The 13,971-nt window shown below is 41.1% G+C and overlaps 1 protein-coding gene across 1 annotated transcript in view; it reads right to left on the bottom strand.

The window, feature by feature from the left end:
• LOC144688872 (protein unc-13 homolog A-like) overlaps positions 1 to 13,971 on the bottom strand; it is a 425,192-nt gene that overhangs the window by 24,565 nt on the left and 386,656 nt on the right. The window contains exons 37-40 of the mRNA XM_078555875.1: positions 9,405 to 9,434; positions 9,202 to 9,258; positions 8,473 to 8,553; positions 4,619 to 4,766 (exon numbers count right to left, since the gene is read on the bottom strand). Coding sequence (XP_078412001.1) covers positions 4,619 to 4,766; positions 8,473 to 8,553; positions 9,202 to 9,258; positions 9,405 to 9,434 — 316 coding nt within the window. The remainder of the gene's footprint in view (positions 1 to 4,618; positions 4,767 to 8,472; positions 8,554 to 9,201; positions 9,259 to 9,404; positions 9,435 to 13,971) is intronic.

Here is a 13,971-nt window from a genome sequence, read left to right as displayed (position 1 = left end):
TCTGGTCCCCTTGGTGGTGGGTGTCATGTCGGGTGGTGGGGGAATAATTTGACGTGAAAGGCAGAAATCAGTTTCACGTTGGTGTGAAAACACAGTGGGATCATCTGATGGAGTCTGCCATGGCAGAACACGAATCCTGCTAGAGGCTGGCATGAACCCGCTTTGCATCCCAGGAAAACACACCAGCCCAGAACACGTCTGGACAAGCAAGATGTGCAGAAGTCGGGACACATCTTTAGGGCCTTGCTCAAATTGTGGACATCCGAAGAGATGATGATGCTGGAGCCCTAGAGCTACTGGTCCCTGGAAGAACACGTACATCGCAGTCTGGGTGGATTCTCGTGGACATGGCTCCATCGTGAAACAGCTCTCAGACAGTGGGAGGTCTCTGTTGATGCTTCAGGTCTGCTCTGGAACACCATGGTCTTGGCCATGGGCTGCTATGGGTGATCGGCAAGGCAGGGAGGTACAGAAAGAAATGAAGGTCTAGCTGTGAGTGGCTTTCCTTACCTGGTCTAGCCTACACGTGACCCCAGACCACATAACAATGTGGTTGACTCTTAAGCGGCCTAGCAAGCTACTCAGTTCTCAAGGGGCAATTAGGGATGGGCAACAAATGCTGACCTTTCCAGCAATCCCCACATGACATGAACGGATTTTTTAAAAAAAAAATCCAGATCCTAACCACTCGCTGTGTAAAAATGTTTTCTTCAAATTGCCCTGGTTCTTTTGCCATTCATTTTAAATCAATATGCCAGGTCCCTTCTGTCTATCTACTCTGTCCAGGCCCATCATAATTTTGAACACCTCCATCAAATCTCCTCTCAGCCGCCTTTTCTCTAAGGAGAACAACTCCAGCTTCTCGAATCTATCCATGTAACTGAAGTCCCTCATTCCTGGAACCATTTTCGCAAATTTTTTCTGCATTCTCTCTAATGTCTTCTCATCTTTTTCTATGTTCAAATTGTTAACTGTAGTTGGATTATTGCTATTTAGAGATGGCTCGTTTCTGCATTATGGAATACATGGAGGAAGTAGTCATTTTGTATATTATCTTAAAAGTTTGACTGGAAAGAGTCATGGACACCACAGATGATAAGCAATTAAAGATCATGAAAAATTTGCAATTTCTATGCTTTCACGATGAAACTACCATACTCATTCCAGCATGAGGTAGTAGAATATTTTCACAAATCACACAGCTCTGAAGAAAGGTCATAGGGACTCAAAACATTAACTCTGTTTTTCTCTCTCCACAGATGCTGTCAGGCCTGCTGAGTTTTTCCAGCATTTTCTGTTCTTATTTCAGATCTCCAGCATCCGCAGTATTTTGCTTTTATATTAGAATATTTTCACAGTTGGGTGCTTAATAGATCCAGTAGACTCATGATATAACAAAATAAAATAATTACATTGCTGTTTGGCCAAGTATCCTCCATTGTTAACAGCTTAAGCAAAACTATGTTGTCAATGTTAATATAAAAGCAAAATGCTGCGGATGCTGGAAATCTGAAACAAAAACAAAAATTGCTGGAAAAACTCAGCACGTCTGACAGCATCTGTGGAGAGGAAATCAATTAACGTTTCGAGTCTGTATGACTCTTCATCAGAACTGTTCTGATGAAGAGTCATACAGACTCGAAACGTTAACTGATTTCCTCTCCACAGATGCTGTCAGACGTGCTGAGTTTTTCCAGCAATTTTTGTTTTTGTTGTCAATGCTAATGATGTAAGGTTGCATTGAAAATGAGTTGTGCCAAGCCCAGTCAGCTTAACAATACTGAATGGTTTCATCTACTCTCTGATGAATTTCTGCAGGTCACCTCCAAGAGGTGTGGATTGGTTGATATACAGTGAATGGCTACTGATTCCAAGTGCAATGTGAGATTTCCCTTATGTTCTGTGCATTGGCCTGTATCTATTGTCAAAGCAACATTTCTGGCAATGCCAATAACATGTTTTGTATCTTATCCCAATTCCAGTTTCATCGTACAATATCTGCCCTTCAAAGCACTGAACTTTGAAACTATGCTGTTTGAATAATTGTGTATGAACACTTGACAGGTCCAAAGGCAATTCTTTTGCCTTTTCTTTTAAATAACATTACACCTTTTAAATAAATGGGCCAATACCTCAGCAAAGAAATTTCACATGAACATCTTGAGCATAATTTTGAGGCCTTGGGAAAGTTGAAGTAACAATTCAATATGAACTCTCTAGCTTTCCACTGAGAACAGAGTCAACCTGAGGGTGGGTTTCATCAAAATTTCCTTCAGCAGGATCTGGTCATAATAACCATAGTCACATTGGGTAATGAAATTATTTTCTAGTTACTAAATACAAGGAGTTGAAATATATATAAATATTAATCAGTGCTAACGACATTATGCTAAGTCTTGTAAATATTATGCCCTGGAGTTTCTGCTCAATTGTGCTGGTTTTCTCAACGCAATGCCTGATGTTGGCAAAACTGACACAAAAGATTGAGGAACTTGAAGTAGAATTTGCATGGAATGTGAATCGAGTTTCTGGGATCTTTTGCACTAGTTTTCAAAGCATCACGCCTGAAGCAGGCTCTGCACATAAAACTGGTCTCGCCCCCACCCCAGGGGGAATTAATCGCTATCGGGATTTTCTGCTAATTGATAATTTAAAGGCTCCATATATTAAGTTGGATCTTTTGGCCAGAGGGACACTAATAGGTACGTTTTGAAAGGTTGTGAACATTTAAAAAAAAAAAATACTAATGGGATCGATTACTGTACCCCAATCTGACAAGAACTTAGTTTTGGGGTTTTTAAAAAAAAAATCATTTTTAGTATCTTTAGACTGGGTCCCTCACAGGCTGTGGATTGACACTGATTTAAGATGTTCATTTTCATGATAAAACCCATTTCCAGCTGTATTAATCAAACTTTACAAAGTTGCTGTTTGGACAGTCAGCAAATGACTATAAGTAGAGGTTGATGATATCTCAGATATTACTGCTTGAATCTATATTCTAAATCAACTATTACGCAATGAATGATAGTTTTAATGGGGTCTAGGGCATCAGAGGTGGTCCAGCCGATCATTTTATTAGGGCGTTTGGTCTCACAGGGCAGAATTTTGCCCTTGATGGGTGGGCGGGCCCCACCGGCTCGGTGGCAGGTGGACAGCCAATCACCGCCACCGAAATGGGCCCTGCTGCCATTTTAAGTGGGTGGGCCAATTAAGGCCCACCCAGCGGGCTGCCCGACGGGAAGCGCTATGCACTTCCTGTGTGGGGAGGTGGGGGGGAGGAACTCCCCAACTGTCAGAGTGCGCTCTTTTATGCATGCGCACGAAAGAGCGCACATCTCCCTGAGACTAAGTGCAGCCTCAGGGAGATCACTGTTTTAAATATCAAAAATAGAATAATAAAAAAATTACTAACATGTCCCCCTCAAGTGACAATGTCACATGAGATGGGACATGTTAATAAATAAGTCTAAAACTTTATTAAACTTATTAAAAACAGACAAGAAACCTCATCCCGCCGCTGGATGAGGTTTCATGTTTTCTCTATTTGCCGCCGGGACTCCTGGCTGACCCGCCAGCCTTAAGGTTGGACGGGCAGGTCCTTTAATTGCCTTAATGGTCCTGTCAATGGCCTCAATTAGCCATTGACAGGTTGGTGGGCCCGCAGCTGATTGCGCTGTCTCCCCCCCACCGCCTTCCTGAATATTTAAATGGGGCGGGATGATGTCGGGGGTTCCTCCCAACGTTATCCCGCGTCATTTTCCCCTCGGCGAGTGGGCCCCGCCCCCAACTCACCGACGAAAAAATTCAGGCCATGGTTTACAAATAAATACAAGATAAAAGCTAAGAAAAGAATGCATAACCTAATAAATTTAAAAATTAAAGTCTGTAAATTAGACATTTGTCAAGGGCAGACTAATAGCATCTTCAATGAAAAGTTTATTTTGATGAATAAATATTATTTATATGCAGCTGACATGCTTAGTAAAATAACTTAATCCCAACCCTACAGAGTTGGTGACATTTGACAGCAAGTAGTGTCTTCAATAAAGCAAAATAGTTACAGCTATTTTTATGGTATAACTGTTTAGAATATAATAGGTTCCTTGATGATCCATAATGGTGACACTTCTGGAAATCTAGTTGTTTCCTAATTACGTTTAGCATGATAGACTATTAATATGTCATACATTAGATAGGTAAGTACAAATATTTCTGGCTTCCTTTATTGTTTTAGATTGCAAATACTTTACTCATGAATTAATATGAATGCCCCTGTTATGGTGTTGATGAATATTTCAGTCCAACTGTGTTGAAATATGGGAAAGAGTTGATCAAATAGGGGGTATCAAAGCAGGAACAAAGGCAAATCAATAATGGCAGTTCAAGGAGTTTTTAAGCTTATTTTGCCCCAGCACATTTCTTCCCAAAATACAGCTTTTTAATATCCATTAATGTGGTCAGTTATCGTAAGCTTTCACAATAATTAGTTTACAACAGCTGTTAAAATTATCTAAATGTTACAGAAGATACAATCAAATCCGACTAAAACGATAAAATTGTATGGTGACTAACATGCATCTAGCGAACAAAACAGATCGACTGAAGCCATACTTACCCTGAGATGACTGAGACTGGATAAAAGTTTTAATAAGGGTGTCAGTAGCCTGCGTGTAGAGCGACAGAGCATACCGTAGAGATTGGAGGTCTGGACTCTTTTCTAAGAAGGTCTTCTTCAGGCCAACTCCACCAGCATGGAAATATTGCTAAATCATTAAAGACCCTCAGTCAGCTCCATGAATCGCATTTGAAGATCACAAAACTCATGTTTCATATGGTACACCAAACCAAACCAACAATGGACAATTATTCTTTTTGGTCAACACGGCTATTATCTGCATTATAAGGGCTGTCTGATGTTGTAATGATAAAGAAAAGTCAATTGCGATATCCCAGAAAAATTATATAAACATTTGTAGAAAAAATGTTAATAATCTGGAAATAGAGAAATAGGTTGAGAGTAAACAGCTGAAACATGGAGTAGCACCTGAACAGGGCCTACTGGGTCAAATGATTTTTCCTCATCTTCTCCCTAGATACCCTGTACTGAAATAATTAGGTTTTTATATAACACATAAAAAGATGAGATTATTATAATTTTGATGTGTTCTTCTCAGTCCTCCATCTCAACTCATCATGCTCTCTCTCATGAACCCAATTCCCTTCTAGTCTCCCATAATCTCTCCCTCCATATAAACTTCCCTACCCATATTCACAACTACAACACCGTTTTTGAGTGTGCAGAGGAAAACACCAACATGGACTAAGTTGGGTTGAATAGCTTGCCTCCATGATCTATCTTCTATGTATTTCAACATGGATCCTACCACTTGAGCCTTTCAGTGACATCACCCACTCTTCCGTGTCACAGCGCATCCAATTAAAATTACACTATCCTTTATGATTTCAGAATTTTATATGACATTAATAAAACATAATTAAGCAATTCATACCTACACACGTAACAACTTAATTCTTTCAGAAATATTACAAGGCATAACTTCTTTAAATTAATTTATTGCATCACTGCCACAGTTTGGTTTTCCAAAGCACTATTGAATATACCTGGAAAACGAAATTATTATTTATTGCACTTTGAAAATTAAGTAAATATTTGGCAGCTATCAGTGTTACAAGAGACAGCTTACTATCAGAGACTCTTACAGAGAAAAGTACACAAATATAATTGTGTAAAAGGCAGTAGAATTGCACACATTATTTAATTACAGTGATTCACAAATGACTGAATTACTGTTTGAAATCCATCAATCACATTCTCTAATAACTTTTACTAAAACTACCATATCAATAGAGTGTAGAATTCATTGATCAGTTATATGTAATCATCTGATTGGTTGAAGGACCTTGTAAAACCCAAATAAGATTAATTTGCCACTACTGGTCAGAACAGTCATCATCCAAATTAAGAGTGCATCAGTCAAGATAGCTCTGAATTTGAGGTTGAGGTTCAAGTGTTATATGGCCAGTAATGTTCTTACTATTTCACTATAAGGACTTCAAGATTAAGGACACAAAAGTAATAGAAAATTAGAACAATAAAAAACTACAATTATTCAGCATAACAATGTAAGTGATAAATAAAGAAATAAATAAAATTAGGCAAAGATAATTGAAGGATAAATGAGTATGAAATTGCATAAATCCAATGTATAAACTCTGAAGGTGATCAGATTAGCCATGGTTAAGACAGCCTACTTTTCATATTGGTATATTTACTAGTGGGCATTGAATAAAAAAAACTGGACTGAAATATGTGCTACTGAAATTGGAAAATGATGATTCAATTGCAACTCTAACTAATGGATGTCTATTACACTTCATCTTACATCAAGTTATTTTATCAATTGTCGTATGGTCTGATAGACTGTTACTCTGGTTAATTTTGTGCACTCACTGTGGAATTTCTATACTGTAATTTGCTGCCTCAAAATAATCAATAAAGATTTGACCAACAAGTACATTTATTAACAGGAAACCAAATTTGGATTTGGCTGCAGAGGCGGAACAGGAGGCAGGCAGGCTGGCAAATTCTCACGGCTGGAGGAGGTGACCAGGTGTGTAGATGAGGGTGGTGCAGTTGATGTAGTTTATATGGATTTCAGCAAAGCCTTTGACAAGGTCCCACATGGGAGACTTATAAAGAAGGCAAATGCACTTGGGATACAGAGTAATTTGATAAGGTGCATTCAAAATTGGCTTAGTTGTAGGAGACAGAGGGTGATGACAGAAGGATGCTTTAGTGACTGGAAGCCAGTGTCCAGTTGCATACCACAGGGATCTGTGCTGGGTCCCCTATTATTGTCATTTATATAAATGACATAGGTGACTATGTGGGGGGTAGGATTAGGAAGTTTGCGGATGACACAAAGATTGGCCGGGTGGTTAACAGTGAAGTTGAATGTCTTGGGCTACAGGAAGATATAGACGGGAAGGTCAAATGGGCAGATAAGTGGCAGATGGAATTTAACCCTGAAAAGTGTGAGGTGATACACTTTGGAAGGAGTAATTTGACAAGGAAGTATTCAATGAATGGCATGACACTAGGAAGTTCTGAGGAACAAAGGGACCTTGGCACGTGTGTCCATAGATCTCTGAAGGTGGAGGGGCATGTTAGTGGGGTGGTGAAGAAGGCATATGGGACACTTGGCTTTATCAATTGAGGCATAGATTACAAAAGTAGGTAGATCATGTTGGAGTTGTTTAGAACCTTGGTGAGGCCACCGCTGGAGTACTGTGTGCAGTTCTGGTCGCCACATTATAGGAAGGATGTGATTGCACTGGAGTGGGTGCAGAGGAGATTCGTCAGGATGTTGCCTGGGATGAAACATTTAAGTTATGACGAGAGGTTGGATAGACTTGGGTTGTTTTCGTTGGAGCAGAGAAGACTGAGGGGTGACCTGATCGAGGTGTACAAGATTATGAGAGGCATGGACAGGGTGGATAGGGAGCAGCTGTTCCCTTTAGTTGAAGGGTCAGTCACAAGGGGACACAAGTTCAAGGTGAGGGGCAGGAGGTTTAGGGGGGATGTGAGGAAAAGTTTTTTACCCAGAGGGTGGCGAAGGTGTGGAATGCGCTGCCTGGGAGGGTGGTGGAGGTGGGTTGCCTCACATCCTTTAAAAGGTGCCTGGATGAGCACTTGGCAAATGATAACATTCAAGGCTATGGGCCAAGTGCTGGTAAATGGGATTAGGTAGGTAGGTCAGGTGTTTCTCACGTGTCGGTGCAGACTCGATGGGCCGAAGGGCCTCTTCTGCACTGTGTGATTCTGTGATTGTCAGCCTGTCAGCATATGCCCACCTCCAGGTCATGTTGCAAGAGGCTACTTCGGAGGTGGCTAGGGATGGGGGTGGTAGGGTAACTGTTACCAGCTCACAAGATTTTTCAGTCAACATGCAGGCCTGCCAGCTGAAGCTGAAACCCAGCCAATGAATGGAGGCAGCCTCCTGGCAACAGATCAGAGGGACAGCACTCCATCATTACAATTAAGCCCCCCTTGCAGTCGCTATAGAAACAGACAGTTGCCCTATGGGGAGGTTTTCCCTCCCTAATGTTGGTCTGGCAGCTGTGGCCAGTTTTTATGTTAACATTTTGAACATTCTTCAGAGGGCACCTCTCTCTTTCGCCTTCTGACATCAGCAGCACCTACCTCTGACTGTGGGGTGCTAGAGGACCTGCTATTGGCCCTCCAGTCTCAGGAGCCTGCCCACCAACTTTAATTGGACAGCTAATGTGCCATCTAGCCAGCAATTGCCCATCTTCTTGAAAATTCTGTCAGGCATCAGGCACTTACATGGTGTGGGGTCAGGACCCCAAAACACTCCCGACATCGGCGTTCCGTTCCAAAACAAAAATTCAGCCCTAAATTTTTACTAAATCGAAACCAGTTGTTACCTTAATAGTATCTAGTGCAAGCTCCACTACAGCACACTGCTTGGGGGAAAGACTTTTGGCTTCTTCTCTGACCATGTGATCCTGAAAGTACAAAAGATCTTATAAATCAGTCCCAAAACAAATAAGGATACAAGAGCTACCTGCCTTCAAACCACTAGCACTGTTTCTCATACTAATCTTAACCATTTCCTTCTTCCAAAAAATAAGTCTTATTCTCTACTAAGTATTGGGTCCTTATTTTCTACGTACCAGAGATATTATTGAGTTTCAAATTTTTTTGGTGCACTTTTACCTTGCAAGAGGGCCAAGAAGGAAACCTGCATGGTCAACAGTTTAGTGGGATTATGATCAAGAGAGCAGGAAGCTGTTATAATTTGCCAATTACCTATTACAAATAGAACTACATAGTAGAATATACATTTGAAAACGTGGGTAAGATGAGCCTGGAGATGACACGAGGGAGATGCGGGAGAAACCAGTGAAAGAGGTGTTAACACTTCATTTTTATGCTTAGCTTTTAGTCCAACAAGTATTTGTACTCTGTAAATTCAGACACACGGTAAAATCAGTGGAATAAATTGTCCTTACGCAACATGTTATTTTGTATGATGGGCTGGAATTATAATGTTCACTCAGCAACAGGAATACGACTGTAGAAGCCACTTCACTAGATAGATGATTGCATGTTACAGGGGTAATGATGTGGATTAAGATGCTTTACACACCTACCTTTAGCTTTGAAAGCTGCCCCAGTTCTTTTGCAGCATTGAAAATAAGCTGCGTGCCCTTTGGTACAGAAAAGACAAAAAAAAATGAATGCCAAAACTCAGCTGAAATAACAGTGTATAAAAACAACAGTTACAATCTTGCACTGCACAAAACATTTTCAAAATACAGTCACAGACACATTCAACACTGAATTATTTTCTTACATCGCTGTGACAGACAAGCTTCACCCTTCCCTGAAAAGAGAGTATTTATTACTTTTCACATTTTGCTTATTATTTGAATGCAGAAAGTTATCAATAAAATTTCACAGTGGTGGCCATATATTTAGGGAGAGAATTTTATAACAATAAATGGTAAGATCTGGGAAATTTACCTTGCATACCTTGCATAGTGATTACATTCAAATTAGAGTTCACTTGTCATGGTTATAAGGTACAAAGCATAGCAGGTGGTAGGATTGTAGTGCATAAAACTAGGTTGCATTTTCAGGCTTAAGTTATTGCTTAGATTACCTCCAGTAAAATCATATAATGCAACGCATGCAGTGTGCTTGTGTAAAGTGAAGCTCTATAGGCCTGGAATTTGAGGTTGTAATGATGGTGAATTATTATAACTGTGAAACTGATAGCTACTTCTGGCATTTGGACATGCGCAGTTAAATGTGCAAAATTCAGATCCATGTATTTTAATTCTTAGTTTGCAGCCTGTCAGAATTATTCAGTGCAATTGGCTGCTTATCCTGCTTGATGGCATCACTTTTGCTGGACAACAGAGATCCCTTATAATTGGGGCCAGAAAAAATTAACATGGGAAAAAGTAAAATCCACTCCACAGGGATCACTAGATCTTGTGGGCAGCTTTCTTTGAGGTCAGCGGTGAGTGCTTACTTTGTCACTCACCACAAAATGTGGGCAATAGTGTTTACAGTGGGAAAAACTCTGAATAGCAATCTTACGAAGATTACAACCACGTGCAATTGGCTAAATTGTCTTTGTTTAGCCCACAAGAACAATTAATTGCTTCTCTTGATCAATGAACACCTCTGTCATAAAGTGGATCGTCTGCTTGCCTGCTGGCAAGAATCTGAAGACACAGTCTATTAAAATAACTTTTCCCTTCCAATCTAAGACATTTTATATTTTCGTCTTGAAGCGGTTAATCTTCATATGTGTGACAAACGTGTTTTTTTTCTTCCTGTCGATTTAAGTGGAATTTAAACAAAGAAAATGTTCTGAATTGCTAATGAGCACATAATTGTAGTTGCAAAACTTCCTGTGATCAGCCGAAGCCAAATTTGTTTCTCATTGTGAATGTCTGGAAACTAGTAATTTGTGTAAACCTTCGGAGACAAAATAAATGTTCCCTAGGAAATGTTTAAATCTGTCTTTATGTACCCACTTGCCTCCATATATTTATTTCCTCACGTTATATGAAGTATTTGTATTTTTGGAATAAATCCCTATTAAATGCTCTTTGTGTTCCGAATAGTTGTAGGTACCTTCATGTTAATCATTTAACATACATCATTATTTGCTTGATCTGGAAAGGGTAAATGTTTGAGGTAAATGGGCCAACACCTCATAAAATAGCAGACAAGGAATGTACACAGATCTATTAACATTTCATTTAATTTTATAAAGTTGTTTCTAGTCATATATGACCTATTTCTGGATGAGGGTTATGGATGCTTTGAAACTATCTTATTGCATAAATAGTACAACCGATGAATGAATAGAAAATAATTGTCTTGTAACATTATTTGTTTCTTGTTTGTATTGTGGTCGTCAAGTTAACAAGTGACAATGCTGGGAATGTAACACATTTTTCACTTTGCTTGAGTGGTAGTCTAATGGACAGAAATACCTTTTTAGATCTTATAATGATCAACTCTTATGATGTTTAAAATGAGAAAAGTGTTGAACATGATTTTTAAAGGTATAATGCAACCCATATAAAACTCCTATTTCATTGGCATCGAACATTCAGGTCATCTCAAGTAGGGGTTCAGTGGAATATATATCATCTATATTATGTTCTCTGCAAGTCTCAAACAAGATCCCTGAAGAACATTGCAAACTGCCTGTGTGACAACTATTTCCTACATTTTATTCAAGTAGGAAAATTTCTGACATTCAGAAATTTGAGACTGGTTTTGCAACTGTATAGTGTACAGCATATAAAACTATGCAGCCCAAGATATCTGTGCCTGCTCTATGCTAGATGATCCAAAACTATCCTACCCTGCTTTCAGACCAACAGTGGGGTTGAGTGCATGTTCTGCAATTTAAAATATCTAATACTATAGGCCTCTCCCACCAGTCATAGGGGTGGCAGGGTTGGGGGCGGGAGATAATTTAAAGTCTTTTTTATATGCCAAGAGTTTGCCAACAAAAGATATTAAACTATCTAATCTTTACTTACCTGGCGCAACTTTCTCCAAGAACTGCTACTCTCCAGTCCCACAGTGCTAAAGATGGAAACATTGGAAGCAGAACCTTTGCTAACTCGCAAGTGTCTTCCAGGGCCATCAAGGCCCAGTGACATACCTTGAGTTATACTATTTTTTTTGGGAACCAACTCCTCAAGTTATCTGTGAAAATTGGTCCATATGATTCTCTAGTACTCATACATTCTTTTGGCACCAGCATTTCCAGAAGGCAGCTCGCTGCTTTCTTCTAAAGGGCATTAAATTCTGGCTTGCCAGCAATGCCCAGATCCCATGGGGAAGAATTTTCCCCCTGTTGGCAGTGGGGGGGAGAGTTGAAGAGCGGGCACGCAGAGGCATGCCTCTGATTGGTGCCCCCAATTGGGGGCACGCCACCATTTTACGTGGGCGGGCCAATTAAGGCCTGCCCAGCGTGACGGCATACGGAAGCGCTATGCGCTCCCTGTGCGGGTGGGGGTGGATTCCCTGAGCTGAGAGTGCGCTCTTTCCCGCATGCGCACAGAAGGAGTGCACTCATCTCCCTGAGGCTAAGTGCTGCCTCAGGGAGATCGGCTCCACAATAAAAAATATTAAAAACAGAAAAAAAAAATTTCCCTGACTTGTCCCCTCATGTGACACTGTCACATGAGTTGGGACATGTCCATAACTTTTAAAAAACACTTTAATTAATTTTTAAAAACCTACATGAGACCTCATCCCGCCGGTGGATGAGGTTTCAGGCTTTTTCTAATTCCCGCCAGGGCTCCTGGCCTGTCCACCAACCTTAAGGTTGGACGGGCAGGTCCATTAATTACTTAAATGACTCTGTCGATGGCCTCAATTGGCCTTTGACAGGTCAGTGGGCGCACAGTTGATTTTGCTGAGCCCCCGCCTACTTGAAAATTTAAATGGGGGCGCGGTGACGTCAGGATGTCACCGTGCATCATTTTACGCGTTGGCGAGTGGTCCCTGACCCCCGCTCGCCGACGGGAAAATCCTGTCCATGAATGAATTAAAACAGTGTAAAATATTAATTTCATAATTCCATCGTATCTTGATCTTCCATAAATAGGCTCTCTCCATCATCCCATGAGGTCCTGCTCTCTTTAAATGTTCTTATATATTATAAAACCTCTTTTAGGTTATATCTACTAACCATTTTTCATTTTCTCCTCTAGTCTCCCTTTTCACTTCCATGCTACACTTTTTAATACCACTCAATAAGAAAGAAATAAGTTCATTTAATTTAACACTTTTCACATGCTTAGGATACCCCAAAATGCTTCTCTGCCAAACAAGCACTTTTAAGTGTAGTCACTGTTGTTATGTAGGCAAATATTTCTGCCAATTCATACAAGGTAAGGTCTCACTAACATAATCCAGACTGATGATCAAACAAATCTCTTCTATTAATGTTGATTGAAGAATAAATTTTGTCTAGAACACTGGGAAAACTCCTTGTTCTTCTTTACCATAGAACCTTTTATGAAGGTATTCAGGGCCTCAATTTAAAGGGCGAGCTTTAATGCAGCCCAAACTGGCCGGAAACATGGCTGCTGACCCACTTAATCAAGGAGAGGCCTGCAGTCTCTCGGTGGTAAAACCTCCCCCAGTTAATTGGAAGGAGCTGACATGAGATTCCCAGTTGCTGGCAATGGGATGTCAATTAGGCTCATTATTAAGCTAATTGACACCCATTATCCCAAAGCCCACCACAATTTAGTGCGAGGCCACATGGCTTTCCCACACCCTCGGAAGGCTGACCAGCAAACCTTGTTGGGCGGGGGGGGAGATGGTGGGGGCGGGTGGGGGGTGATAAGGACCCTCGCTACCATGCGCTATGTGTCCGATCGAGGGACCCAGCATCAGGTCATTAAAAGCCAGCCCCTCCGACCCCCTCCTATAACCCCCACCCCGTGATCCCCATTCCGCCTTCACACTTTTGGTCTGGGATCCCACCCACAGTGATCCTGGGCCTCTGGTGAATGCAGTGCCACCAGCATGAGGAGCCGCTGGCCTCTGCTTGGCTGGCAGCTATCGGCAGATAGGGCTTCCACCACTGGGGACCTCAATCGCGGAGAAGGCTGGCACTGGACGCTGGCCACTTAAGTGCCCATGGAACTGACGGCGGTTCCCTGACCATTCTCCGACCGGTGGGTGAGACCCCTGTCGGCCCAACAGAATCCTGGCCAATGTCTCATTTGAAAGACGGCACCTCCTACTCCCTCAGTACTGCAATGAAATGCCAGCCTAGAACATGGCTCAAGTCTCTGGAGTGCCCTTGAACCCTGGCTCTATTTGAAAGGCAAGAACACACTCAGCCAAGACTGATATTTCTTAGTTCC

The sequence above is a fragment of the Cetorhinus maximus genome, chromosome 13 (genome assembly GCF_964194155.1).
Source record: "Cetorhinus maximus chromosome 13, sCetMax3.hap1.1, whole genome shotgun sequence".
NCBI classification, from domain to species: domain Eukaryota; kingdom Metazoa; phylum Chordata; class Chondrichthyes; order Lamniformes; family Cetorhinidae; genus Cetorhinus; species Cetorhinus maximus.
This window is presented reverse-complemented; position numbering and strand designations above follow the sequence as displayed.